The following is a 27,928-nucleotide window of genomic DNA, read 5'->3' as shown; positions in this document are numbered from 1 at the left end:
CCTTTAGGTGCATGAAGAAAATGAGTTCTCCACGTGCTGGAAGAAGGGAGGAAAAGCAAGCTTTCCCGCCCGACCCCACCACAGACAGGCTGGATTTCACCCACGTCTCCCCGGAGCAGCCGCCGAGGGGCCGGGAGCTGCACGGCTGCCTATCCCCCCGGGAGTAACGGAGCCGTGACCACAGAGAGCTGGCCGGTCCCACACCCCGGAGAGTGGAGCGCAGCCAACACACCCGACCATGGGGGCGTCTCACGGCAAGAAGGTAACGGGGCAGTTTTATGCAGGGCTGTGGTGGTGGGAGGATGGAGAAGGCACCATCTGCTCACGTGGTGCTTGTTTTGCCCCGCGCGTGCTAAGGCGGCTGATGGTAGCGAGGGATTAGAGGGGAAGGGACCCGCTCCTGGGTGTGGGTGCCACTCGTCAGGGCCGGATTAAGTAATTCCATCTAATGGGCTCAGCACCGGGGCCTGCTGGGCTTTTCAGGACAGCAAGGAGGGGATCAGAGCATTGCAATAGGACAAAGTTTGACTTTTCTGGGGAGAAACATCAGGTTTGTTCCGAATGTGTCAGACAACCTTGCAGGCTGTCTCCCAGTGGTGCACTACAGAACAAGCCCTGAGTGTTTCTTGGCCTGGGAATTGCTGCCAGCTCCCTCCCAGGACAGGGAGGAGCTGGGTCAGGTACCACAGCACCCACATGTATCTCCCTCTGCTCCAAATCCCCAAGGGAGAGCAGTCAAACAGCTCCAAATAGAAACAGAGTTTTATGAAGTCAGAGCTCTGTGGAGGCAGCTAGAGATGGTTGTGCTAAGGATGCTGTTAGATGTCATTTTGCTTTCATGGCTGATGACATCAGTGCCTAGAGATGCATCATCACCATTCAGTCATGATGCCCTGATCTGGAATTAGACTTCCATAGCTCATCTCCCAGCTCTAAGAGAAATGCACTTGTGCACCACACTAGGTCCGTAACTTCTACTGGAATGAGGACAGCCCTGGCCCTTTGCTGCAGGAGGGACCTTTCATGCTCAGCTGAGCATGACTGTGGCCTTCAGAGGTGGGGGCACCTCCAAACCAGGTGCCTTGCAGAATTTTGCAAACTTGCTGGACTTTCTTCCAAAACTAGAGATAGACACTCTTGCAGGGAAAACATGCAAAAAAGCAACCCACTGGCCAGTGTGACCAACATCCAGAAGGAAAATTAGAGGTGAAATGGGACTAGTAAACATTTACCTATTTTTCTGGACTTCCGAGAAGTGCCAGGTACAGGAGGTGCCACTCCCAGTCAGCCCCCTGCCTCTCCAACACCCATCCAAGGTGCCAATGCCACACTGACTCCAGCCATGGCCATTCCCAGGGCTCAGGGCTACAAAAACACACCCAGGAGAAGCCATGCTCTGCCCACAGCTAATCCCTAGACCCCTGCTCACGTGGCTGTGACCTTCAGGCCCCGGCGCATTTGTACAGGCATTACTGGAAGCAGGGAAATAAGCTGGTTAGGTCAGGCTTGGCTCAGCGCCACCCGGTTAAGCCCTGCTGCATACAAAGCAGTCCATGCCAGCCTCCTGACTACCAGACCAGACGGCTTTTGGACAGCTTTCCTGACTGTTCCCTCTCTCTGAAACACCATGATCCCACTGCAGCCCGGCACTGAATGGCCTGGCTTTGAAACACTGCCGGGATCTCGGGCTCTCCCGTCACACCAGCTTGCTGGAAGCTCCAAAAAGCTCTGAGACAGTTTTATTTTCATGGGTACCAAAAGGTCAGAGATGTCACTCCCATTTCAGCCTCCCAAATGTTGCCTGGGTTGACAAAAGCCTGTGCCACTGCCCAGCTGGCACCAAGCAGGGATGTCTGACTGGCAGCTCCTGGGTCAGTGCTTTACCCTTAGGCTGATGCTGATGGGGGATGAAAACAAGACAGCTTCTTCTGCTGCCTTTCTAGGATGGGCATGAAAGCAGGATCCAGCCCTCCTGAGGACCAGCTTGGGTCCGGGTGATAGGCAGGAAAACTCTCCTTCCCCCAGCCCTTGCAGAATCAGCACAGCTCAGGACACAGGGACCTGGCAGGCATGACCCCATCCATCAGCTACAGCCCATAGAGGACCTGCAGGGGAGCACGAAGCAGAATGAAAGCTCTGCACCCTTCGCCAGCACCACCTGCATTAGCAGTCTCAGCTGCACCCCGTTTAAGCTTAAAACAGAACAGGACTCCAAGGGGATTACAGTAGTGGATTGTGGAGTGCAACACAATCCCCAGCTCCACAACAAAAGGCACCAGAAAGGCTGCCAACATGGCTCCAAGGACATTTCTACTTTCAAAGGCTGCATCTACTCCCAGAAAACCTGTTCTGGTATCACCAGTGTCCTGCGGGCCCAAGCCAACAGCAGGACTCCAGCAAGACACAGACCCTTACTGGGATACCCTGTGCTTGAAGTGAAGGGAAGGACTTTGCAGGGGGCTGGTTCAGGGGTGCTGCAGAGCTGGTGCTGATTCCCTGCCAGTTCCTCTGCTCTGCAGGGCATCAGCCCCACTGGGGACAGGAGTGTGGCTGACATCCCTCTAACCTCAGCAAACCCCCTTCAAATAACCCTGCAAGTGCAGCCTCCCCAGCAGCAGCTCCCCAGGGTGCCAGGGCAGATGCTCCCAGCCCCCCCAGCAGTGGAGGAGGTGGTTTCCAGGCACCTGCACCTCCCCGCTGCATTCTCAAGGCAGGGTTTGCATAGTGGCTGTTTCCCCAGGGAAAGTTTTCTGTCCCCAAATTCCCAAGAGTGTCAGTTTACACTAATGTCAGATGAGCCCAGATTAGCCCTGCTGCTGAGCGGGGAGCTTTGCTCTGTGGCTGGTTTAGAACAACAAGGGGCGGCACGCCAGTGCCGGGGAGAGAGGCTCTGCTTGTTCAGGCAACCACAGTACCTGGCTGCCCATGCTGAAAACAGGGGTTTGAGAACATCCTTTAAAACTTCTCCATCTGAGCATTGCAGGACTGGACAAGCATTTCTGGGAGCTGCTGGTGGGATTTCCACACAAACACAACTTACCCCACTAGGGAGGGTATCCCCACAGCCTGGCCCCTGTTTTAGCCTGTGTCCCAGCTCAGATGGGACATACTCTCTGGCCTTTCATCCACCCATCTTTTCAGGGCACAAGGGAGGTGGCACAGGACATGCACCATGTCCCTCAGCCACCCCAGCACTGCTGGTCCAGAGCAGAGCCCCTTTTCAGAGCAACTTTGGCTTCTGGCAAGTTCCTCCACCAACACACTTCAGGACTTCTTTTTCTCACCAGTGATCACACATATTATTCACATGCAATAAGGGAGGTGAAGGCTACAAAAATGAACCCCTCAGATCCAGAATGAAAAGCAAGTCCTAAAACATTCCTTTGCAGCAAACACCTGTAAGTCTTCTCATCTGTCTGACATAGCACACAGCTCAGAGTGGGAGAGCTGGGTCAGGACTAGTCCCAAAACCTCCATAGAAGCTCTCTTAGGTGACTTTAACCTGCCTCTTGCCTTCCTCTTCTTCAACCCTTTAGAATCCCACAGGTGATGACGTGAGGACTCTAAGCAGAGACACTGATCTGGGCTTTTGTAACTTTCAAAGTAGAATAAAATGCTGTGGCATCCCAGACCTCAGAAGCCAAATTCTTTGTATTGGGGCTGCTCTAGCTCCTGGAATGAGACCACAGCTTTATTTCTTACCCATCCACCGCGAGTACCCAGACAGCACTAGTAAACCACCTCCAACACCTAACATAACCCACTCTCTGCCTCCAGAAAGGCTGACATTTCAGTCCTGAGAGAGCTCATATGGGCTCAGTGCAGATAGGGAACTAATTTGGACAGAGTGAGCCTTCCCCAACCTGCTCTGCTGCTTCTGCAGCTGCGCTGGGTCAGCAGCTGATGTGCTGCACCCTTCAGCACAGTGCAAGGTCAGCTCCATGGTACCCACACCAGCTCCAGCAGCTGACTCTGCCCTGAAGCAGCGTGGGGATGCACAGTGAGGGACATGCAGCCTCTGTGCCAGGAAGGCGACCAAGCACATCTCACCAGTCTGTGCATGACAAGCTGGGGCACAGGGGTTTGATCTGTGGATGAGGGTGTGGGGTAGGACTCAGAGGAGCATGATGCCAGCCCCTCCAGAGCAAAGACAGAGGTTTTCCAGCACTGGCCAATGTTTCCTGTTGCAAGGAAGCCACGGAGAGGGTTCAAACTGAAGGGAGGTGCACAATGTGCTCATTGGGAGACCAAGATCATTGCATGGGAAATGCTGCAGCTGCTGGCTCTGGGATGGCTCAGCAGTCCACAGATAAAAATGGATTAAAGTAATTAAAGGCTTCACTGCTTCACTCTGCTCCTGGGGGTCTTGTTTAAGTGGCATCTGCTGCCTCCTCGTGAACCCTGCAATAACAGGGATGCTTCACCTCTTCCCTCGCTGCCATCTCCATTTGCAGCCCATGGTGGCATTTTCAGCCTGGAAGGTGGCATCTTATCCCACATAACTGCCAAACCTCCTCTCTTTTGGCCTCTTCCCTTTGGGGTCTCCTCTGCACAGGACTCAGGTGGCACATGCTGCTCACAGGGAACAGACCACACCATTCTGCCCTGAGAGCTTGTTACCAGAAGTGCCTGGGGCTGATGGGGCATTTCTGCCCTTACTTTTCACAAACCCCATTTTTACAAGCTAAGGAGCTATTTTAGTAACCATGGGCAAGTAAAGAGCTCAGCAAGGTGCTGTCAGAAGAGTAGAATGCTGATGGCAGCTCTATCCTTGGCCACTTACATATGGTCCCCAGTTGTGAAATGGAGTGATGATGCCACTGCAGCCTGGCAGCTCTAGGACAGCATGGCACTGTACCAGAAATAAATATAGTCCCTATTAATCATGTGGCAAAAGCCTCATTTTTTGCAAAACAACATTCTTCAAGCACTTTAGGGTGTCTTAATGGTCTCTCTGCAACATGACAACAATTCACTTCAAAACTGCTGGAGCCCTTTTGTGCCAGTGACTGATGCTCTTCCTCTGCAGTCAGCTGCATCCCCAGAAACAGTAGAGCAGTCTTTCACTTTCATCAGTGGTACCACACCTCCAGCACAGGGTAAGAATAAGCTCCTGAGACAGGTAAAAATGGTTTATCCATAGCAACAGCTTAACTGCTGCTGACAACACTGAGGTGGGAGATATAGGTATTGCCAATAGAGAGCAGGGCAGCAATTTGGCTTTGCCCTGGCATGCAGAGGTGTTGTGTGCTCCATACTTTGCAGAGGGGACCAAGTTAAAATGCACTGAACTGCAGGTGAGAATTTCCTTCAGAATACAGGAGAACAGCAGGTCCTTCGGCACCACACTGATGGACGGATGCGCTGCTCCGGTTTGTGCCGAGAGCCTCCCCGTGCCCTTCGCAGAGGGATGTTTGGCTTTGCCGTCAGCTTGAATGCTGACAAATGAACCTTGTGCAACGGCTGCCATGGGGCTAAGCCCTATCACTGATTGCTTTCATTAATCTGCAGGAAATTTTTTGCTGTGTCGTATTGCACCTCCCCGGGCGTGCACTGGGGAGCAGCAGGGGAGCAGCATTTGCTCAGCTGCAGTGGGGAGTTCAGTGGGGCTCCAGCAAGCCCCCATTCCCATGCTGCTGCCTCCCTGCTCTAGTTTATTTTGTCCTTTTTTCTGGACAGTCAGTGAAATGGGACTCGATTTGCCAGCTTTCACGGCCACAGGAGGGCTGTGCTTGCCTTCTGGGGCCACAGAGATTTGGGAGGGGAGTGGCATTGGCGACAAAGACAGGCAGAGGTCAGCACGGCACTCATCTGTGTCAAATTGTGTTTTCTTTACGAATAAAATAACACTAAGCACTATTTGAAGCATTTGCAATTTTCTACTCGACCAGGCAGGAAAGTGGCCACCTGGCTGGTGCTCCCCAAGAGCAGGAGGTGCAGGAATGTCAGCCTGGCCCCACAGCCAGACTGAGAGCTCCCTCTCCTTCTGTAAGCCTAATTTACAAACTGATGTAGTCAAAAAAATCTTTGAAGCTGCTGATTGCTCTTGTGAGAGTGGCCACAAGCATCTACCCTCAGCTTCACTTCAGTCTGAGACAGGCTGCAGACTTGTAGAGGTCAAAAGACCAGTAATGAAATGTTACACCAATAACTTGATATTTCTTAGAGTCCTTTGCAATACAATAGTGAAATCAGCTATGGTTGTGGCCAGGAAACAGGAGTAATACAAGCTCACAGCTTCTCTTGAAAAACCAGCTCCCCCCAGGGCAGGTGTGCACAGAGGGCTGGACACGGGTGGCTGAGCATCCAGCAACCCAGGACAGGGAGCAGTGAGGCTGGGCTGAGGCAAGTACTGGATGCTGTGGTGGTTCAGAACCCTGCCAAGACCCTTCCCATGACAAGGGCAGCACTGTGGCAGCAGATTTCATAGCTGCTGGCTCAGGAATGCTGGGATGTGCCTGGACACTGACTCCTGGGTGCCTGCCAGTCCTGGTTGTGAAACCTGCCAAAATAACAGTGTCCCATAATGAACTGGGAGAGAGGAATGTGCACAGTCAAGCTCCCCATCAGGGAGTAACCCTCCCAAACTACATTGCTCTGCCTCTGCAAGAGAGAGGAACAGGCAGTTTCTCACAACAGCCCCGACAGAAGCTATGTCGTGACCTCCACAAGGAAGACAAGGTCTAGTCTGCCAGCTCTGGAGGGAGCAGGGTGTTATACTGCCTCTCCTAGCCCTCAAGAAATTCCAGAAATTCATCCAAACTGCAGCACTTAATTGACCACGGCCATCAGGGAATCAGCAGCAGTATGAGGCGTTGGGGCATGCTGGTGATTCTCTCTGTTTCTCCTTGACAAAAAGACGGTGTCATCCCAGCAAACATGTGCACCAGCTTGCCGAATCAAATAAACCTCAACACCTCACATTGCAGGACTTTGAAGCAAAACAATCAAGCTGATAGATTTTTGTGCTTTGACATCATAGATGGGAAAAAGTCTTACTAATCCTCCAAAGTTCTTTCCAGTGGATGATTTCATTGAAGTCTCTGGATCAGTCCCAGCTGCTGCAAATAAGCACAGATAGACCAGAATTCAGTAATAACACAGGAAATTTGAGCAGCAGCTTAGATGGTATCTCAGCATCCAGGAGCATATAAGAGATGTTTTTATACAGAGTACCAGGAGCAGCAAGAGGGTATTTGGGGCTAATTGAAAACAGAGGTAGAGTACAATTGGGATAACCTCTAAATCGCACGTTTTGTGGCTTCATCACACACAGAAATGCTGGCTTCGATCTGTCAACCATCAATGGCTTGTTCCAGGTCATGACAACTCCTTTCAAAGCCTCTGGGTTAAGCAATAACACTATTTTAATCGATGGATGTGTTCATTGATGTTCACTGATGTCAGCAGCTGCTACAGCACCTTAAGGACAAAGCAGTTCTTTGAGCCCACCTACTCCTAAAATAGGTAGAGCAACTTCCAACCCTGTTAATGGCATCTCCCCCCCAAAACCAGGTCTGTGGGAAAGTCACATCAGTTCTCAGCATGGGTGGCATTTTGCCCACTTCAAAACATCTTTATCACCATGATCTGATTGCCAAAATTTCTTGCCTAATTTATTTCCTCAGACTTTGGCTACAGATACAATATAGGTGCTCTGATACTGCACTTTAATGACACCTGTATTGATCTGAACCTGCCAGAAGCCATCTTCATCACCCTTTCCATGGCTCATGCTCTGACCACATTGATGGCTCATTTCCCTGCTTTCATCAGAACACAAACATGGTTCAAAATTACTATCAATTGTTCTGCAAATAAATATTAGAGCACCCACACGTGGGACAAGTAACAAACACTGATTAATGGTTTACACAGGGCGGTTGGCTTTAAGTTGCACCCCCTGAGCAAGGAGCCAGGGATGAAGATGTTGATTAGAAACGGTGGTTCAAAGCAGCCTACACCTGTAAAACTGCCTCCAGATATTTGCTGCAGGAGCTCTTTGCTGTGCATCAATCAGGGCCAGGAAGAGTCCTGCTGGGATATCGTGGTGTCCAGGATGTTTGGGAGTAACACAGAACAGTGTTACTGTGTTACTTTAGAAGCAAAACATGGGACTACTTTCTATTTACACTTTGTGTTGCTTTGTGGCATTTAACCCATTTAATCACCAGGCTAATTCCAGCTCAAGTGGTGGGTGTCCTCACTGACAGGGTCAAAGCAGGATGGGGATCCCACACAGGAAGATCTTGGCTGCAAATTGGAAGTGGTACCTGCTCCCATCAGCAATGACTCCAGAACTGTCCTGTAGAGGGATACAGTGTTACCATCTGATGCTAGATTTTATTATTACTTCTTACTCCTCGCAATATGCAGTTGCACTGCACACAGAAGTGATTTTCACATGGAAACAAGAGGTTTGGGGAAATAGCCGGCATTTTCTGCCCATTTACTGCAACACCCTCCCCATCTGAGCCCTTTGTACTGTGATAAATTTAGCCCTCTGACTCCTGTGGTACCTGTTCCCCTGCCCAGCTGTCTGAGGACAGAGTCCCATACCCCGCTTTGTCCCATGAGGAGCAGGTAAAAGTCTCCATCATCTGGGCAATCATTAACTGCCCATGTGAGCCTGGGAGGTGCAAGGAGCTGTCCTGCTCTGCAAACACACTAATGGCTCAAGTGGAGATTAGCAGGAGTTGTCACCAGACACACTGTGCCACAGAGGTGACACAGTATCAGAGACCCAGTATAGCTCTGACCAGCCCAAACAACCCCTGCCTTGGCTTGGCCAGCACCAAGGTCACCACCACAGTGCAACCAGCACGACTTCTTAGGTTGTAATGGGATTGCACGGAGTTTGTGTTGGGGGCTGGGGCACACAGGGTGGGAGGGAAGGTTGGGCTGCCAAACCAGTCCCCACCACCACAAGCAGCACCTCAGCCAACATCTAGCATTAACCCAGCAGAGGAAATGTTTAACCAGCCTCTAGAACCTCCCTGCAGCAGGAGGTAAAACAATGTCTGCCTCAAGTCCAGCCCCGGGTTAGCAGAGCCAAAATTTTGCCTGTAGACCAGAAGCCTGACTGGCAGCAATGCTGCACTCCCAACCCTGTGCTGAGCACAGAGATTTAATAAAGATCCAGGCAGGAAGGACCAGGCAGAGCTGTCTGCTCTGTCACTCACAGTTGCATGGAGGCCCTTCAGTCAGGCAGACAGCGAGCCCATCCCGGCGGCAGCGTTATCTCACTGTCATTGTATTTGCATCAGCATTACACATCCCTGGAAGAGTCACTGTTGGTGTTGGGCACCCATTTGACATGTCTGGGCTGTTTTAATACAGAGGGGATATGTCCACACCATAAAGCTCCTGGTACTACAGTAACTGGCTAAAGAGACGACAGCCAGCAGCCAAAATCACTAGCACAGTAACTTAGCAGCTAAAAGTCAATCTAATGTACAGCCCCAGTAACAAGGGCCCTGCTGTGGTCTTTTGTCTTCCCAGCACTCATTAGAAACATGGGAGCAGTTGGTGACTGATGCAACTCCTTGTCTGCAGGAGCCACTCCAAATAAATATCACCCAGCAATCAACCACCCTCACACAGTAACCTTCAGGGAGCTACAGGGGCAATACAAAGGCTTTTTGTTAATCCCAAAGACACAGGAGCACAGGGTGAGATTACTAACTAATTCAGATAGTAAAGATAATTGTTCAGCAAGGAGCTCCCAGAAAAAGAGCTTTGCCATGAAAAGTCCTTTGGTTTAGGATAGAAGGTCCTAAACACCCCACAACTCACTTTCCTGCAGAGAGGAGCCCAGTGTGCAACTCATCAGGCACCAGGGCAGATCCAACAGAAGTATATCCAGAAAATTTAGCTGGCCTTTTTCTGATTTGTTTTACTCAGTCAAAAGCAGGTGTTGATGGTTTCCATTCCCACATCCACCAGCAATAACCACTCTTACCTCAGAGCTCAAAGTGGGTTTAAATTGATGCTCTTTTCTCCCTTTGACACATCTCCAGCAAATTCACAGAGCCAAAGCCTGTTCAAAGGTGATCCAAGGGGAGTAGTACAGATGTGTATAGATTTCTTTTTCCATTCAAGGTACCAAATGGTATTTTTGGAGTGTGCAATGAGCAATCAGGGCCATGGGGCAACTGGTGACATGAGGGGAGTCTGCTTGGCCACAAAAAGCTTTTGAGGCACACATGGGCTGTGAGGCAGGTTGCAGTTTGAGCAGAAAAACTGCACAACCTTCCCACTTAAAAGCCTCTCCTTCACCACAGGTTTGCTTTAGAGGCAAAAGCTGCATGGGGTCTGCCAAACCCTGCCCTCATTTATCGCATGGCTGGACAGGTCTGGTTGATTGTGCTCACACAAGCACAGGGACACACACCACACACAGCAGAATGTGGACCAGCCTGCCTCTTGTCTCCTGCATCTGATGCCCCATGTCAATTAAATTTAACAGCTCCTGGTCAGGAGGTTAAAAAGAATAATAATTTTTTTAGTCTCTAGTAGCAAAGGACCAGCAACGCCTCCTATGTTTCATCTCCTGTAATACAGCAATATCTGTACAGTTTTTTCCCACTCCTCTCTTGTCTTTTCTTCCAGAAAGAATATTCCCTTCAGTCCAAGAGTCCAAGTGGGAGCAAGAAGCCAGGGAGTGATGGTTCAGGTGAGTGCTGGCAGCCTGTGCTGCCCCACACAGAGCTTTGGAGGTGAACTGGGAGGGACTGGGGCTTCTGCTCACACTTGGTTCTGCTGAGACCTTTGCTGAGAAACATGGCTGGAACAGGGGAAAATACTGGGACACCGAGAGGAGGAAATTGTGGAGATGTAAAAATAAGTGAAAGAGCACCCCTGTAGTCCATTGGCAGCCTGGCCTCTTTCTCCAGTCTTTCATGGGGCCAGGAGTGTCTGGCCAGGACGTGGTTGAGACAGACCATGGATGCCGCAGTGTGTGAAGGTGCCTGTCCACCTCAGCAGCGCCCCCCCAGCTATCCTTATGCCTTCCTCTGGCTGTGCTCCATCCTGACCCTCCTGGGACTGGGACATTGGGCATCTGCAGGCTGGCACTGGGCAACCTGGGCAGAAGTGGACCACAGCATCCACCTAAGAGCCAAAAGGAGCTGCTGGGGTGGTTGCTTCTCCTCCCTCAGTTTTGTAGCCTCTGGTTTCCCAGGCTGTGGCAATTCACAGCCAACATGGTACCTCCAGCCACAGCAAGGATGGGAACAAGAAGCCCAATTCAAGCAAGGGCTGCATCTCAGCTGGAGGAGACCTGGGGCAGCGATGAAGTGGCATCACACAGCTCTGATGCCACCAGGATACCCATGACCCCATGCAGGGGCTGCTTCTCCCTCTTGCAGCCCCTACCCCTGGGGTGCGGCAGCTGCTCCCCTGGGCCGTGCAGCAGTTGGTTGATGACAGGGTGTTGCAACATGCCAGGGAATAATCACGATAACTCGAGCGGTTGCCCTGGTGCCGGCTTGGCTGTTGCAGTGGTTGCTAAACAGAGTGGGCGTGCGGCTTCCTCTGGGGCGATCTGATTTCTCCAGGAGAGTGGTTAAGGCACGTTGAGGAGAAATCATCCTCCGTGGAGCAGGGACACGACCTCTCCACCAGCAGCAGCGGCTGTGCCGAGCGGGCAGCTCGGGTGCCTGGGCACACACAGAGCTGTTTGCTTTGGGGAGAAAGAGTGATTCGTTTGTTCATCCGTCCTGGGAAAACATCATCTGGCAACAAAGAGCAAAGGGAACAAGTTTGCAGAGGGACCTCTGGGACCAGCACTGAGGAGTGAGCAAGGCCACCGGCTGCTGCCAGCTGAGCTCCAGCCCTCAGTGGGGTCCTTGCGAGGTGGCAAGAGCAGCGAGGAGGGAGCATCGGTGCAGCAGCCACCTCCACGTGACCTCCCGCCCAGGCTCCCACTGCAGAGACCTGGCAGTAGCCAGACAGCTTCTTCGGACCCAGCCAAAAGTCACAAGTGCAGCCAGGCAGCAGCGGCAGCCTCAGCCCCCACAGCCCCATGTCGTGGGGTGCGGGGCAGCACCTGCCCCCTGGGCTTCCCAGGGCCACGCTGAGGAAATCAGGTAAGCTCAGGGCCCCCCGAACTGCCCCGGGGGATCCCCACTTCTCTGCTTCTCCCTCCTATGGGATGGGCTGCTGAGCCCCATGGGATTGCTCTGCACTGCATACATGTTTATGCATAGGTGACTTGGGACCCTGTTTTAATTTTATTTGACATATCATGTTACTTTAATACTTCAGTAGCTGTTTGAGAAGCTGCACCTTTTGCTTCTGCCTTTCCAAACATATCCTGCAAGAAGTTCCCTTTGTAAACCCATGCTGCGATTCAAACCTTCTTCTTGGAGAGGCATTGGGCTGGACAGGGGGCTACTACAATGCCTGCAAATCAACGTGGGAGGATTTTCTCCGTATTTAACAGAATACCTTTGAACTACCTTAAAGTATTCATTACTGATTGGTGTGCATGCCTGTCATAGGCAGGCAAATGCACAGAGCAAATATTTGATGAGAGATTAAAAGTAAGTTTATGATTGTCAAGAAGGACTGCTGAGCATCTGCCACTGCCTAACAAAACTGAACAAGTGCTCCACATGCCGCTTGTAAAAGGCATGGGATGTCTTGGTGATTGCTAACAGAGTGAGATCTGAGCCTTTCTATCTTTGCTTATCACAGTCCAAGGTAATTAAATGAAATGATTAACCAGCCTGACAGCAAAGGGGCACTTGCTGCTACCTGACAGCACAAGCATTTCCAGCCAGTAACTTCTACACCCCAAAGAGCCCAGCAAGCCTCAAACGTGATGAGATTTCTCTCTTCCAAATACACGTGCATGAGTGCAAAGCTCAGTGACCATGATGACATCTACAGTTCTTTACCTTTGAGGTGACTGCAGGTGGTGACACATGGGCAGCTCGGGCTGAGCCCAGCACCCACTCTGTGCCCTCTGGTGCTGGTGTAACTGGGGGACTCTGGCCCTGGGGTCTGCGGTGCTGGCACGGGACTCTGCAAGGGTAAGCAGGACTTGGAGCACTGGGGTTGAACTGGGGAGACTGGCTAAAATAGTGGGAGAACACTGGCTATACTGGTGGGAAGCTCAGACTGTACTGGTGAACATGGGCTGTACTGGTGAGAGACCTCATCCCCAGCATGCACTCAGAAGAGAGGCAGAGGTAGGAACAGTGTTGACATGTGGCAGCGGTGCTGGGAGCTGCAGGGATGTGTTCCCCCAGCCCTGTTTTACATTTCCATTAGGGTTTTCTCTCTCTTTCTGACCCCGTGACCTCGTGGGGTTTATTCCTGACCGTCAGGGCTGAGTGAAGGTGAGGGGACCCGGGCTGTGCGCGCCTGCTGCCCCGAGGCAGCCACCTGATAGCTGGGAACTGCTTCCCACGGCAGCCACATCGAGTTACACTCACCCTATTGCATTATAAATACCAGAATTAGCCTTGCTTAATTATTTAAAACTATAGATTAAAAGCAGACAAAGGCTCTTTGCCTCCTTCCCAGAGCACGCGTATCATTTATCGGTGATACGGTCGCCTGGTGACAAGCAGGGGGGAGTGTGCCAGGTCCATCGGTATGAGGTGCTCCTGAGCTGCCGGCACGGCAGGAGCAGAGGAAAATCACAGTGAGGATGGGAGCTGGTGCCATCTCACCCAGGGAGGGTAGTGGTTAGCATCTGTCAATCTTTAGCCTCACATTATTATTATTATTATTATTATCATCATAACCACTATTAACCTCATCATCATCATCCATCACCAGGGCAGTAAGCCACAGCAGTCATTAAGCTAATGTGAATTACAGGTATTTTGTTCTGGGATCGGCTGTGTAACAGCAGCACATGGATTAGCTGGGGTGATAGGGCATATTTTGTGGGCTCAGCTGCAGCGACTCACCCACCAAAGGGTGTCCAGGCACTGTGAGCCTCCCTATTGTGCAGCACCCACATCTGACTCACCCAAGCTGGCACCTGGGTGCCTCACTATGCCCTGAACCCACTGACCACGCAGATAAACACCTGAAAGATGCTTCCAACACACAAAACTTTGGGGCTTTCAGAGACCAACATGCAATTCTTTCCCTGCCCCACGTTGCCAACCCAGCTATTCTGTGTTTCTAAAATACAATTAACTAACACTAGAAAAGTTATGCAAATCAGAAAATGTCATCAATTGAAGAATCCAAAACAAAAGACAAACTTTCAGCTTCATTCTTTGTAGGACTTAACATACAGCATGACCTTGTCTGACATTACACTCTCACAGGAAAAGGTGTAGAGCCAAACTCTGGCTCCAGACATTGGAAATGCATTGACAGACACATTGACATACCCTAAAGTGAAAAAAAAGTGAACGTCTGGTTAACAGGTAGAGGTGTGCCAGTGCTTAAAAGTAACAGAGGCCAGTTTAAAGATCCCACACACCTCCACCTGCACATGCAAACCATTGCAAGGAGTGAGGACAGGCCCCATTCCTCTCAGCCTTCCCAAGAGGGCTGTGAGGGATGGCACCCTCACTGCAGGGAAAGGAAGGCTCCTCAGGGAGCCGATGCTATCAGGGTCTATAGCCCAGAAAAGGGAAGGTTTCCTCCCCATGAACTGCAGTTACAAGTTTGTTAACTTTTAAATGTGTCAGAAACTCACGTTATTTCTCAGGCTGCTTGTGTAAATAGCTTTAAACTCGCTCTGCTGACCCGTCCTGATGTGTTGGTTTTGCAGCCACCTGACTTGCAGGACATGTATGACCAGCTGCTTTCAGCAGTGCTTCATTAATCTCTTGGTCCTTTAAAAAAGACACATTCATTAATAAATCTCGGGAATCCAGAAAACCAGAAATTCTTCCCTGTAACCACAGTTTTAAGTGATCATTTCTGCCCACAAAGCAGTCTCTTGGGTCACTGGTTTTACAAACCCAGATTCACAGCTCTGACCCTGGATGTCCCTGAGGTTTTTGCCCAGTCTCATTCCTTCTACCAAGTAAAAGGGTCTCCCAGAATTACAGATGGCAATGTCCTCTGAGTATGGATCCCATTCCCAAAAAATGCCTTCTGACTGTTTTTATGGGGGTGGCATTTCACAGAAGCCCATTCTCTGCCCAGAAAGGGATGCCCATACAGTATTTTTGACAAGAGCAGTTTGGTCATCATCTGGCCCTACCGGCAAATCTCTCCTAAGATGCTCTAACTGGAAAATCAGTTCTCAAATGACACAGACAGCAGAAATAAAACACTGTGAGCTACGTTTGCTTTCTAGATTTCAGCCAAAGCTGAACACTGACCTATGCTGCAAAAGGCAGCATTGAGAGCTTTGCAGGTTAAGGATGCAGGTGGCATGGACAAGTGTGGAGGGATGTGCAGGCCATGTCACAGGAGGCAGGATGTCAAGGAGAGCTTGGCAAAACAAAAGTCAGGGAGAGAAGGCATTTCACATGAAAACCTGCAAAAAGCAGCTGGTGTCCTGCTGTACCATCCATTCTTCTACACAAGTGCAAGCAAAGAGGTGCTGGGCAGGAGCCCAGACCTGCACCCTACAGCTTCCTAAACCCAACATCTATGGATTAATTTTGTTTCCAGCCTCTGAAGGTTTTCCCCTTGTAAAGAACAGCTGTAGCCATGTAGACAGCCGTAAGCAGAGTTGCACCCCTCAGGTTACCTGCCCTTTCCAGGACTGTTAATCCTCTTAACATTCCTGGGGATTATTTCCATTCCAACAGGACAGTAGAGCAGGCTGCCAGAGGCAGCGCAAGGAGCAGCACACAGTTCTGATGCAGAGGGCAACCCACCACTGAGAGACAAGTTGCTTAATCCTAAATAAATGCTCTGTGAAGGGCATCTCCTCCAAGGGAGGGAAAACCAAAAAGCAGCATCTGCAAAGGGAAGTGTAGCTCAGCTCTGGCCAGGCCAAACCCTGTGCATGAGCCAGCCCTCCACTTCTCCTCCTCCTCCTCTTCCTCCTCCTTTCCAGGAGCAGGCTAAAACCTTTCTCCTTGCCCTGGGCCGCACAAAAGTCACTCAGCACCCCAAGCAACATATCTCGTGTTATGCCCCTAGTAGAGTCTATTTAATATATATTTGCAAAATTCAAAGGCATTTAATGTTGCACCAGAGCTGCCTGCTATCCTGTTCCTCAAAAAGATTAGGGCTGAGCATAATCACAAGTGAAAACAATTTGCCCCGGGTTTCAGACTGATGATTTTAGTGCAACTCTCTCAGGAATTGGGGGATTTATAAGCATTTCCAGGCAGTCTGAGCAGGAATTTGGGCTTTGCTTTAGGTCAGAACAGACCAAGATATTAAAATGTTGGTTTTGTCCTCCAGCCAGTCCCACACCCTGGGGCAGGAAGGTGGCTGGTCTCTGGGCCACATCAAAGATGCTGAAAATTCCCTATAGGGTCTCCTAGAAAACTAATCAAGGTTGGGAGCTCATTTCACAAATACAGTTGAGAGAGGACATAACTCCACATGTGAAGCCTAACTTTCTGCCAGGGTCCCTGGCATCCTCATCCTGCCAGTCTTGCTTTTTACTAACAGAAAAGAAACTGGAAACACACCTTCTTTAGAAAGCCTCAGGCTTCCAGAAATGAGGGAAGGGAAAATATCTAAAAGTAAGCAAAAGGCTGAATGTGTTGAAGAAAACAGAGTTACTTTTTACAAGCAACACTCCAAAGCAGACCTATTTAAAAGGTCACACTGTCTTTCTGACTACAGCAGAAGATATTAACATTCACATGTATTTTTTTGGTTATATCTTGCCAAGAACAATATAAAAATGTCCAACATCTTTTGCTGATTTATGATGGTGGCCAGGCAGGTGCCAAAGCAGAGCCTTGTTCATTGATCTACATCTGAATCATGCAAAAAGAGACACCCTGCTGTAAATCCACTGCAGAGACCTGGCTTGATTTACACCTCCAGCACCATAAATAATGACAAAAAGCAGCATGATAGCAGTCTGTCTCCCCTTACATGGACAAGAATTACATCAGGTCTTGAAGATGATAGATCTACTCCCTGAGAAACGTTTTGCACTGGGTCCCTATTTGCCAACCTGCAGGAAAAAGGATGCCCTGCCCTTACTCCCAGCATAACCCCTAGCTGTGTTTCGGGTACACCAATATCTTTATATTCTCATTTTTCTTTTTCTGCTCAACGCAAAGACTTTCCTTGAATTGTTCCAGATTGAGGGCTTCTGAAGGTTTAAAGTGCTATTCTTGTAGTGAGGTTCGAGGCTCCTTCCAGTCCCAGTCAGGACTTTGACTTTGTCCCCAGGGCAGCAGTACAGACACCCACTGGAAGCCAAACCTCAAGGTAGGTGTCTGCACACTCCTAGGCACATCTAGCAAAATGAAAACCAAGCACAGAGCTACCTGCTGTGTCCTGGCCCCCGCAGTATTGTTCAGGCAAATTGCACTCCTGGTGAGGACTTTTGCACGCTGGTTTAACAGTGCCTGGCCAGAAGTGCTTCCAGTCCATTTCAGTTCCTCCCACTCCTCTCTTCCTAGTTTTTTTCTTAAGTTGTACTAGTTTCAGGGAAAAGTTCCCCATCTGCCTTCAATAAATAGACTGATAAATTGCTGCTTCTTTGCAAGCCTCGGCCACGCAACATTAGACTGCTGCAGCCTGAAAATAACCCCGTTAGCCCCTTCAAAACCTCCAGAGTGCTCCCCCAAAATGCTGCATAAGCAGAGGATCCCTCAAGATGGAAGGGGGGCCCTTCTCTGATCATCCTGGGTGTCTGAGGAAAACATCACAAGACCAGACTGAAGGACTGGATGACACTGTGCCATGGGGTTGTACACCGCTGAGTGTTAGACCTATGTGGATATGGGGACAGCCTACCTCAAGTGAATCACTCAGGATCTGGATCTTGGGGAAGGGGAGAAGGGACTCCCACTCTTGAGTTGCAAAAGGAAACCCAAACTCCATTCATGGAGGCAGGGGGAAAACAGTACTTTATAAGTAAAAGTACTGCCCCAGTGCCCCAAGAGCTGGCATAGCTCAGCAACAGGACATGAGAGCTTCTCAGTCCAGAAACCAATACCAAAGTCACTTGAGTTTCAGCCATTTACAGCATCCAGGCTGGTCCTTCAAGCTTGGCTGGCTGTGTAATCCTTCCACGCTTGCTGCTTGCTGCATCATCCCCTAGCAAAGCACAACAGGTGGATTTAAGATGGACAAATCCAAGATGGATATGCCCCAGCCCTTCTCCTGACATGTGTCAGGATTTGGTACTCAGCACACAAGCCAGTGTGGGCATCTGTGTCACTGGAGGCAGCTCTGGACTAAACGACAGCACAGGAACAGCCAGAAAGGGCAGTGGGATGATACAGTGGCATTGAGGTTAGTCCATTAGTATAGCTGTCCAAAAACAGTGTTTCCATTAAAAACACCTGGCATTTTATTTAAGTTACTCCGTGGAGAGACTTTTTGTTTGAAGAATGAAGACATAGCTTTGCCATTTGAAATAGGAGCTCAACCGTTTCATTCACGCCAAAACAAACCTGTGCTTTTGTACCTTCCTTCCTTGTCTTTTGATTGCCTCTTCTGTGAAAAAAGAAAGAGAAAAAAGGGGAGAAGTACAAGAAAAAAAACAAAGCAATTTTATCCCAGTGAAAATCTGATATGTTTTTCTCATTGCTCAAAACCTGGCTTTCATCTAACAAGAATTAGCCATGAAATTGTGCTTCCTTAACCCTTGGCTGTTCTTCAGTCTGTGCATTTCTCTGGAAGGCAACGCTGAGCCCCCAGTTTCAGCCTGAGGAGTCCAGCCCTGTAGGGGTTTCAGTCAGCCTGGCACTTGCCACCAAACATCAAGTCATGCCACCTTCCCTTCTGCCAGCAGTGATGTGTGACCCTAGAGGAAAATAATTTGATACAAAAAAATCACTGATTCCAGCTTCCAGGGGCACTTTAAATATGTACCGAACTATTCACCCCAATTACACTCCTGTAATGAGCTCTGATTTGTTTTCTTTTGTTCCCAAAGCAGTAGGGCACTGGTCACAATGAGAAGCTGTTTGATATTGAATCATTTCTTCAGCAGTATTATTCCTTACACAATCCCATTTGATTGCAATCCACTTCACATTTAATAAGTACTTAACTGACTATGAAAGAATGACCTAGTCTGCTTTCTCTTGCCTTTTTTTATTGATTTCTCTTTTAAAAAGGGTTTATTCCTTTTATATACGAGACTGAAATAAGAGAAAGAGGCAGCATTACTGAACAACTGTTTTCCTTGCAGCTCCATCAACCCATATAACTTCATCCTAGGCCCCAAAAAATACTTTAATAATGAGACATTTCAAGACCTAAAGCTGCCTACACCCTTTTCCTGGGACTTTTTGTTCCTACTGGTAAACTTCCAAATTGTTCAAGTGAATAGCCAGGAATAAATTGCTCTTTCTGAGCCCCTGATTAGACCGTACATTGAATAATTGGAGGCAGATCTACTGTGCTCTGCATTTAAAGACACAGCCCACCACATGCAGTTTGTCTTATAACTTGTGCTTTGCACTCACTTTGTATAGGGGTTTTTGTAAAGAGAAAATGCAAAGCACTTGGAAAACACCAACAGTGAGCATGTCCTGCGGTTTGCCTGAAATCCAAGCTGCCATCCCTTCCAAAACAGGAGGCTCTTGTTCTTACATCCAACATACAAATTATTACAGCATGATCCCAGACTGCCTGGGCGAATGGTGCTTTTCTTGGCACGGGGCTCGATCCTGGTCAGCAGGATATCAGCAAAATCTTTCCTTGTCAAGAGGTTTCAGATGCAGCAGCACTTCCTCAAGCCAGTGTTTCAGAAACCCTTCAAATCCCACAGCATCCTCTTGTGTCAAGGGACGGACAGACACAGCCAGGACACCCAAAGCAGCAGCTCAGCACAGCCCACATCCATGGCTGCTTCCTGTTTTAGTCAGACCTATCTTTCATTAATTAATCCTTGGCACTAAATGCTGCAACCACTGAAGCGAGTGGCTGGCAAGTAATTTTAGTGATCTAATTAATATGTGTCTTATCAACAACACAAAGGGAACATTTTTTAAAACCTCTAAAAAACCTGCACCAGCACACGAAGGCACGTGCACTCAGACACTGACACGGTGTCAAGCAGCTGGGACAGGCACCAGCTCTTCTCCTCTGTCTTGCCCAGGGGAGGAGAGCTCCAGTGGGTTCCCACACCAAGCAGGGTGAGACTCCTCATGCAAACACCTCTCTATTCTTCCAGCATCGATGTACACTGAAATACAACGGGAGAGACCAGATGGTGGGAATATCCTGACTCACCCAGATTACATAGATGGAAACCCAGACCTCATCAAACCTAAAAAGCTCCTAAATCCTGTAAAAGCCTCGAAAAGCCATCAAGAGCTGCACAGAGAGCTGCTGATGAACCACAAAAGGTAAGACGAGGTAACAGTCCACCACTGGAACAATCCAAGAGGTGCTGAGCCATCGGAGCTCAGGAGCTGAGGCACAGGTGCACAGAGCACGATAAATCCCTTCACTTGTAAACATAAAACTTGCCACAGACCCTTCTTCTTTTCTCTGATGTGACAGTTTCTTTTAAAACAAAAGCAGAACAGAAAGCCCCTGCTCTGCCATGCTGAAGTATCAGCTGGCACTTTTCAGAGCCACAGGCACTGGAAGATGCAAGGCATCCCTAGAGCCCCACTCTTGGTGTTACATGAAGGTTTTCTGGTTATTCTGTCTCCACCACTGACTTGCAAAGTCCCCAGCAATGTACATCACTCCTGTGTGCTTGAAGGTCAACCCAGAGGCAGGAAGAAGTGCAGGCTGGAATGAGCCATTGAAAGCTAGGGGAGCACTGGGGTGAGATCATCTGTATAAGGAGAAGGCTAATCACTGATTCCCTAAATAACAAGTGGGTAAAAACAGGCTAGAATTCATATTCCTGACTTCCTACCTCACCACTGCAACTTAACTTTTTGGAGGTGCAGATACAACATCGGGAAAATCACACCAAGGACTGAGAACCTAAGACCATATCATTCCTTTACAGCAACTGTCTGAACATCAGTGCAATAAAATCATATTCAGCTCAGAGGCTTTTAAGCACAGCAAGAAATCTGCTGGCTTTATATTGACATTTTTCGAATGCCCTGAAATACCCTGACACAAGAGCTCTTTGGCCGCCTAATTAAAAGGAGCACAGCCTCTGTTCTGAAGGACTGCAGTCATCTCGAGAACCAGACACGTATATTAATTCAGGGAACAATCAAGCCTGCCAGTGGGGTGCATTAATCAATACTGGCACTTGCTGGGCTTGAGTTTGATTTGATTTTCCCAGAATCAGAAGAATTACAGGGACCATTCTCTGGCATCAAGGCAGAGGTAACTATACCAGCCAGATATTTTTAAAACTCTCTGGCTTGAGAGTGACCATCTCCTCCCTAGTGATACTGCTCAGTTTAAAGGGTCACCCACCAGCATTGGCTTTGATCTCAAAGAACATTGATCCAGTCTACCCATGATGGAACAAAGAAACAGGAAAGCCCTGCAACAGAAGCTGCAGAGGTGAATGGCAGCAGATGGGGTGCAGATCCCATGGCATCAGACTGAGCTGGACTTCACACTGGCAAACACAAAGTACATCATCTCTCTTTATTATTCCAATTCTGTGCCTGCCACTGTTACATCCACATGTGCCATCAGGTACTGGCAGGAGGCAGCTCCACCGCAGCCATCCTGCACACCCTGACCCCCCTCATGCCTCAGTTTAAAACTGGTTTGGATTTGACCTCCCAGCTATATTTTAGCAAGTATGTGAAACAAACCCTACTGGAAACAATAACTCATCGTTGCTGGTTTCCTGTCACTCTCAAATCCACCAGTTTTGCTTCCTGCTACATGTTACTGTAGAGGGAGAGAGGGGAGAAGGAGAGAGAGAAGGATCTATGACTTGCTCCTGTTTCTGCTTTGGTTGTTTTTTTCCCCTCAAGCAGCAGGGAGAAGCAACTCAAATCAGCAGCTTGTGCAACAAAACCCTTATCTTAGTCAACACCTCTGGGCACTAACAACACTGGCTGATTAAATCAAAGAATAGTAACAAATCCACAGGCATGGTGCGTCTCCAGCAAGCCAAGGCAGGTTTGCCTTCTCTCAAGCCTTGGGAAAAGCAATTTTGCAGCATCCAAGTTGTTCCTGCCTTGAAAAACCATCACAAAAGCTCTGGGGCCAAGGCTAGGATTGCCTTCACTGATGTTGCTGTGAAGTTTGTCCTGTCATAAAGCAAAAGAAATTACAGTCGGAAATATTATTAAACCTGGCACTGAAAGGATGCAAGCACTGGTCCTCAGCCACATTGTGACAGAACAGAAGTTTGGGTTGCTGCATCTGGAGAGTGTTTCTCTCTCCTGCCTGCCAGTTCAGTTTCTTGTGCTGTGAGGTACCACCTCAGTACCTGCCACCCTGCCCAGAAATCCTCAGCCCACAAGGTTTGATGTCTCTGCTTTCAAACAACCTTAGCCAAAACCAACCAGCCTTTGGTGAACAGAGACACCCCCCCCCCCCCCCCCCCCCCCCCCAGCCCCAGCCCCCCCCCCCCCCCCCCCCCCCCCCCCCGATACTGAGAAGGAATTTTGCATTAATAGCACTCCCCAACCTGCCATGCCCTGGGCAAGCCCTTAGCACAGGTATGGGGAGGTCCCTCCTCGGCTCAAAACAGACCTTCACCCACAGGAACACCAAACACCATCCACAATTACTCACATGCTTCCAGTGGGGAAGAAGCCAGTGGGAAGGTGGTCAGGGTCAGCTGCAGGAGGTAAATCTGAGTGTCTAAATTCAGCCATGGCAATATCCAAAGTGTGAGGTTTCTGAAATTCGGTCAGAGAATTTCTACCATCTCTTTACCACGTATCTATGCCCTGCCTGCATGGCCTTGCTATGTCTCCTTTTCCATGATTCCACCCCTCACAGGACAGGGATTCACCTGAGATGCTTCAGGCAACAAAGGGGAGCCAGGCACCTGCACCATCACCAAACCCTCCAGCTTCCAGGAGAAAAGGACATTTAATTTTGGCCTCTTGATCCAAACTATCCATGTCAACGGGGGCATTGCCAGCCCTCAGCTCCGAAGCAAGGTTTCAGATGAAGCAAAGCTTCAGACGGGATGCGCGGGAAGGAAAGGAGCTGCCAGGACAATTACTGCAGACCAATGACTACCCCTGCTGGTGGGAAAAAAATCGTCATTATTTCAAACGTCTTCAACGCAGCTGAATCCGTACCTGACCACCACGAAAACCAGCAACAGCGGGAGCCAATGGAAGGTCCCATTTCCACATCTGACACAGAAAGCTGTAGTGTCCCCGTGCAATGGGATCCACAGAACGTCCAGCACCGCACACGCCATACAGGGACAGCAAACTGTGCCCGCCCCAGACAGGCAGCCCAAGGCACCATCCCTGAAGTGTTTTAACACCCCCAAACCTTATTGATGGATCTGTGGACCAGGGCTGGTTTGTGGACCAGGTCTCCCATGTTTCCATTTAGGAATGAGAACAGTTTTGGGGTTGCCAGGCTGGCAATTTGGTCACTCCCCAGGGTGTAGGCACTCTGACCCTGATTTATCTGTGTTTTATCCACAGAGGTTTGGGCGTGGACAGCAAGCCAGAGCTGCAGCGGGTGCTTGAACACCGACGGCGAGATCTGCTCATCAAACAGAAGAAGGAAGAGGAAGAGGCAAAGAAATTGCAGTCTCCTTTTGAAAAAGAGCTATTAAAGAGGCAACAGAGGCTGGATCAGGTAGAACTGAGCTTTCAGCCATCCCTGAGTTATCCTAACCATCCAACACAAGGCACTGGGGAGATGGGTTGGCTGAGGCTCAACTCAAAGTATAGTGTTGCTACCCCTCCATAAAACCAGGAGCTACAGTACATCCTTCACTGCTGCCCCAAGTGGGGTCCACCACATTTGTACCACCCCACCCAGAACCCCTGTCACACACCACTAGCCCTGGATCTCCTCTGGGTCCCAGACACAGAGTCCCTGGGGTGTGTTTTCCAGTTTGAAGCATCCTAAATAGCATGGAAGCCACTGCAACATCCACTAAAGGGGTGCTCAGAACCCTGAGGTGTAGTGTGAGAGGCTGCTTTTGGGTGCAGTTCCTGACATGTACCCTGGCCAAAAATATGCCTGGGGAAGGCAATATTCACTGTGCACTTGTCAGCAGCACAGCCAGGCCCTAGGTGCTCCATGCCTGCCCTCTCACCCAAAACAGTGCAATCAGGGAGCATACTCATTACCACTGAAAGTAAAGTCACTGTCCTGCTTGCCAGTATTTGCACTGCAAATGGATGAAACCAGTTTATTTAATTAACAACACAATAATAATGTCAGTCAAGTCGTGATCACTTGAAAACCAAAGTCTGGCACTCTCAGAGAAGAACCAGGAATATGAAACAAGGTGGTTTAGGGGCAGATCCATAAAGACTTAGCACATAAAAGTGAGGCAGTACAATGATTTACTCTGCCTTAGACAGTAACAACTGCTGAGAGCTTTTCCCAGGCTCACAGGCCTCCTTTGCTGGGAAGGATTAAAACCTCCTCCTCCCTCCCCCATGCCAGGTCTGAAGTGAACCCCTCCCCTGCTTTTGTGATGGAGATGTTCCTCCCTAGAGGAAAAAGAAAAGAAATTAATGTTTCAGTAGGACACAAAAAGAGACTAAGGGTGAATATAGGTCTGCTGTGATGATTTGGAAAAAGAGAGCCCCAACATGTGCACTACACACTCATTCAACTTTGGGCAATAATAACTGAACCCATCAATAATGAAGCCCTCTGTTTTAATGCACCTGATGCCCTTTTGTCCTTTCATATGCATAGTGACTCTTCTTTCTTACAGCTGGAGAAAGAGCGGGAGAAGCAGGAAGACCATGCACCAGAATTCATTAAAGTCAAGGAAAATCTGAGAAGAACCTCAACAGTGACAGGGGATGAGAAAGCAGCATAGCTTCTGCCAAAACTCAGCAGGGATCCTACCAAGGCCAGTGCTAACACACACCCGCTGACATCTCTGTACATGGTGCACGTTCACAGCCACATTGACGGGGCTACTTACGGTTATTAACACTTGCTCCAGTAGAAGGCACAGAAAAGGTTTTCCCAGCCCAGGAGGGAATCACTGTGGAAAAAGTGCAGTATTCACTGAAGAAGTACTCACACAAGTGGATGCAGAGATAATGATGTTCTTTCTCCCCCCCAGACCATGGTGCACTCTAACCACCGGCTAACTCTTGGTTAACTCTAGGGACACAGCGAATATTTAAGCCAGGGAAGTCTGTGGAGGCTTGGGGGACCCCTGCTTCTTCCTGGAGGCAGGCTTGCCATGCACAAGGTGACAAGAGGGCAGCTGCAGCTGCGGAGAACCTCCTGGAAACCTGGCATAGTAACTAAAAGGGACAACTTGTATATTACTGAATACAACCCAGATGACCGTAATGGCTTTCCCAAGGGTCACTGGTATTGCACCAGTGTGTGAGTCAAGCCTAGCTGAGGCTGTGTGTCCCAGCAGCACACCTGTGCTATTAGAAAAACCAGCACCTGTGTGCTCATACCAGTGCAGCACAGGCAGGTGCAACTGTTTTTCACAAGCACCTTTAAACTGCATTTCAACCCTGTTGGAAAGTGGCTATTTAGGCAGTTCCACGCTCAGGCAGAAAATACATTGGACTGTTCCATCAACACCCCAAGTGGGAGGCAAATGCTCTGTGCTGAAAGCAAAGGCTGGGTGTTTCCAGCATGGCTGTCCATGGAAGCATGCAGTGACCAGGCAGAAGATCCCTGAGGATGTAGCAGACAGACAAACTGCTTCATGCCCCTGGACTACTGAGCTTCAGCCCCTCACCCAGCAGCCAGATATGTGCTACCATAGGGACCTATAGAAAGAGTCCTGTGATGGAGAAGGGGTGATGTGGTGATGTCACACCAGTGTCAGGCTGCCCTGTTAACCACCCTGCTTGCAGTTGGTATCTGTAGACAACATGGGATACAGGGGAACATAGGTCCTGACGCAAAACTATTTGTCAGTGCTTCTAATCCCCTTTTCCAGAGGTCAGAGCTGCCCCATTACAGTTGCCACCTTGCAAAGCTGAAACTCTTCTTGTTCCTGGTGTAGCCAAGCTGAGGTGGATGGTGCATTTGCACCATGTATGGACAGAGCCTGCCACACTTATGGTGGGTACCCCTCATGCCCTGGGGTATCCACACCCAGAGCTAAAATTGTGCTTTCAGGAATATCTCATCTTCTTGCTTCTCACATCAGCCCTGATACAAAGTCTGAACACCATAACTCACTGACTGCCTTTGGACACTGGCCCTTGAATGGCCTCAGTGGATCTCGTCAGCTGGGAAGGTAATACCTGGTTAAACAACATCTACTATCCACGTCTTCAGTGGATCCATACACAAATTAAGGGAAACTAGGCATTTATCACATATTTATCAAAAAGTTGCTAATCCATTCCCTAGTCTCCCTTATCCAGTGGGGTATTTCATTTCAGAGAGCTGTTGCTCGACTTGACAGCTTGGGTAAGACATCTGAGCCACATCACATGTCAAGAGCAGTGATACAGGTATGGAGTTTCTGTGACAGATTGGACTATAAAAGCCCTTAACTCAGCTTCAGTCCTTGAACACCCCATGTCAAGGCACTGTCTCTGTTGTAGTTTTTAAGCCCCTTGCTCATATGCTTATTCTAAACATGATTTTGTTTCAGAAATCCGGTGCATATTGTCACTATGGCTCACGCAAGACCTGAAAGGCTTTATTACGTTCTTTCCAACTGTGAAGCTTTTCATATAGGTGATGATTAAAACCATAAGGAATAAGCAGCATCAACCATTTTTTCAGGGGGGAAAAAAAGAAGTCAAATTTCTCTGAGGATAAAAAGGTGTTGCTAAGGATGCCTGTACATAGCTGTAAAGAATGCTGCATGATACTCCATAGAGAACATCAGCATAAGTAGCAAGTCAGAATTACTGTGCTGGAGTTTTGTGAGGAGTTATGGCACAGATTAAGTAACCTTGATCAAAGAGCTCAAAAAAATTCAGCAAGTTAATTTGTAATTTTGCCACAGATGGAAATGCACTCCAGGAGAGGCAATCTGTCACTCCATATGCACCAGTGAAATCAGTGTTATCAGCTCACTCGGGCTGGGATGGGGGCATTTATGCAAGTCCTTGGGTGGGAGCCATCCAGTAAGGTCAGCTATGAAAAGGATAGAAGTATTTTTCAACTGCTCTTCTTAAGCATGCAAATATTACCTGGGGGGAAAAATAAATCAAGGTGCCTCGCTTTGATGTGGTATCCACCAAGCACAGAGTGGGGCTGCACACAGCATGGTGGCTAAGGGGTGTCTGGGTCATTTCCAGCAGGCATCCAGAAAGGAAAGGGAAGGGAAGGCCAGGTCAGACTGCCCTAACTCAGGCTGAGCAAGCAGAACCACAAGAAAACCTTCCAGCAGTGGAGAGACAGCAGAAAGCCCTGACCCAGCTGCCCACCAAGACCCCATATTGTGGGGTATCTTCATGTCTCTATTGCTTTTATATTAATTCCTCCCTATGTCCCTAAAACACATTCCTGAATAAACGTGGTATATTCAGAAGATCAGAGTATTGATGGAAGACAATTTTTTGCACTGTGTATGTTGCTTATGTGGTATATAGTCTCTATTCTGTGTTGATGTTTATACATTTATATGAAACTATACATTTATATGTCTTGCATCTCTACTGAATTAACTTGCTATTTAATGTGGACAAGTCTGAAAAAATAAACTAAACAATGATTGTATATTTTGCTCTTTTCCACAAGGAACTGAAAAAGCTCCAAGGATTCAAGCAAACAACAGCCAAATAAACTTAATGAACAATACAAA

General features: G+C 48.9%; 1 protein-coding gene across 3 annotated transcripts; it reads left to right on the top strand.

Annotated features, from left to right (window-relative positions):
* Window positions 1–40: 40 nt before the first annotated feature.
* FAM107A (family with sequence similarity 107 member A) lies at window positions 41–27,928 on the top strand. 3 transcript variants are annotated; one of them, XM_027640764.1, is made up of 6 exons: window positions 41–262; window positions 10,612–10,675; window positions 20,258–20,432; window positions 23,640–23,796; window positions 24,896–25,036; window positions 26,102–27,928. In XM_027640764.1, exons 1-5 carry the CDS (start codon window positions 239–241, stop codon window positions 25,001–25,003), a joined length of 528 nt encoding a protein of 175 aa, XP_027496565.1. In that variant the 5' UTR covers window positions 41–238; the 3' UTR covers window positions 25,004–25,036; window positions 26,102–27,928. The 3 variants fall into 3 exon arrangements, with proteins under 3 accessions (XP_027496565.1, XP_027496564.1, XP_027496566.1); XM_027640763.1 differs by having other exon boundaries at window positions 43–262; window positions 24,896–27,928; XM_027640765.1 differs by lacking the exons at window positions 41–262; window positions 10,612–10,675 and adding an exon at window positions 11,559–12,089 and having other exon boundaries at window positions 24,896–27,928.

The sequence above is a fragment of the Corapipo altera genome, unplaced genomic scaffold, assembly GCF_003945725.1.
Source record: "Corapipo altera isolate COAL_440 unplaced genomic scaffold, ASM394572v1 55, whole genome shotgun sequence".
Classification (NCBI taxonomy): Eukaryota; Metazoa; Chordata; class Aves; order Passeriformes; family Pipridae; genus Corapipo; species Corapipo altera.
This window is presented reverse-complemented; position numbering and strand designations above follow the sequence as displayed.

Bases quoted from the DNA above. Each gene is read 5' to 3' on its own strand.
- FAM107A (XM_027640764.1), top strand. From the start codon at position 239: ATGGGGGCGTCTCACGGCAAGAAG. The intron at 10,676-20,257 runs GTGAGTGCTGGC...CTATTCTTCCAG, and splicing joins GCCAGGGAGTGATGGTTCAG to CATCGATGTACACTGAAATA. The intron at 23,797-24,895 runs GTAGAACTGAGC...TCTTTCTTACAG, and splicing joins GGCAACAGAGGCTGGATCAG to CTGGAGAAAGAGCGGGAGAA.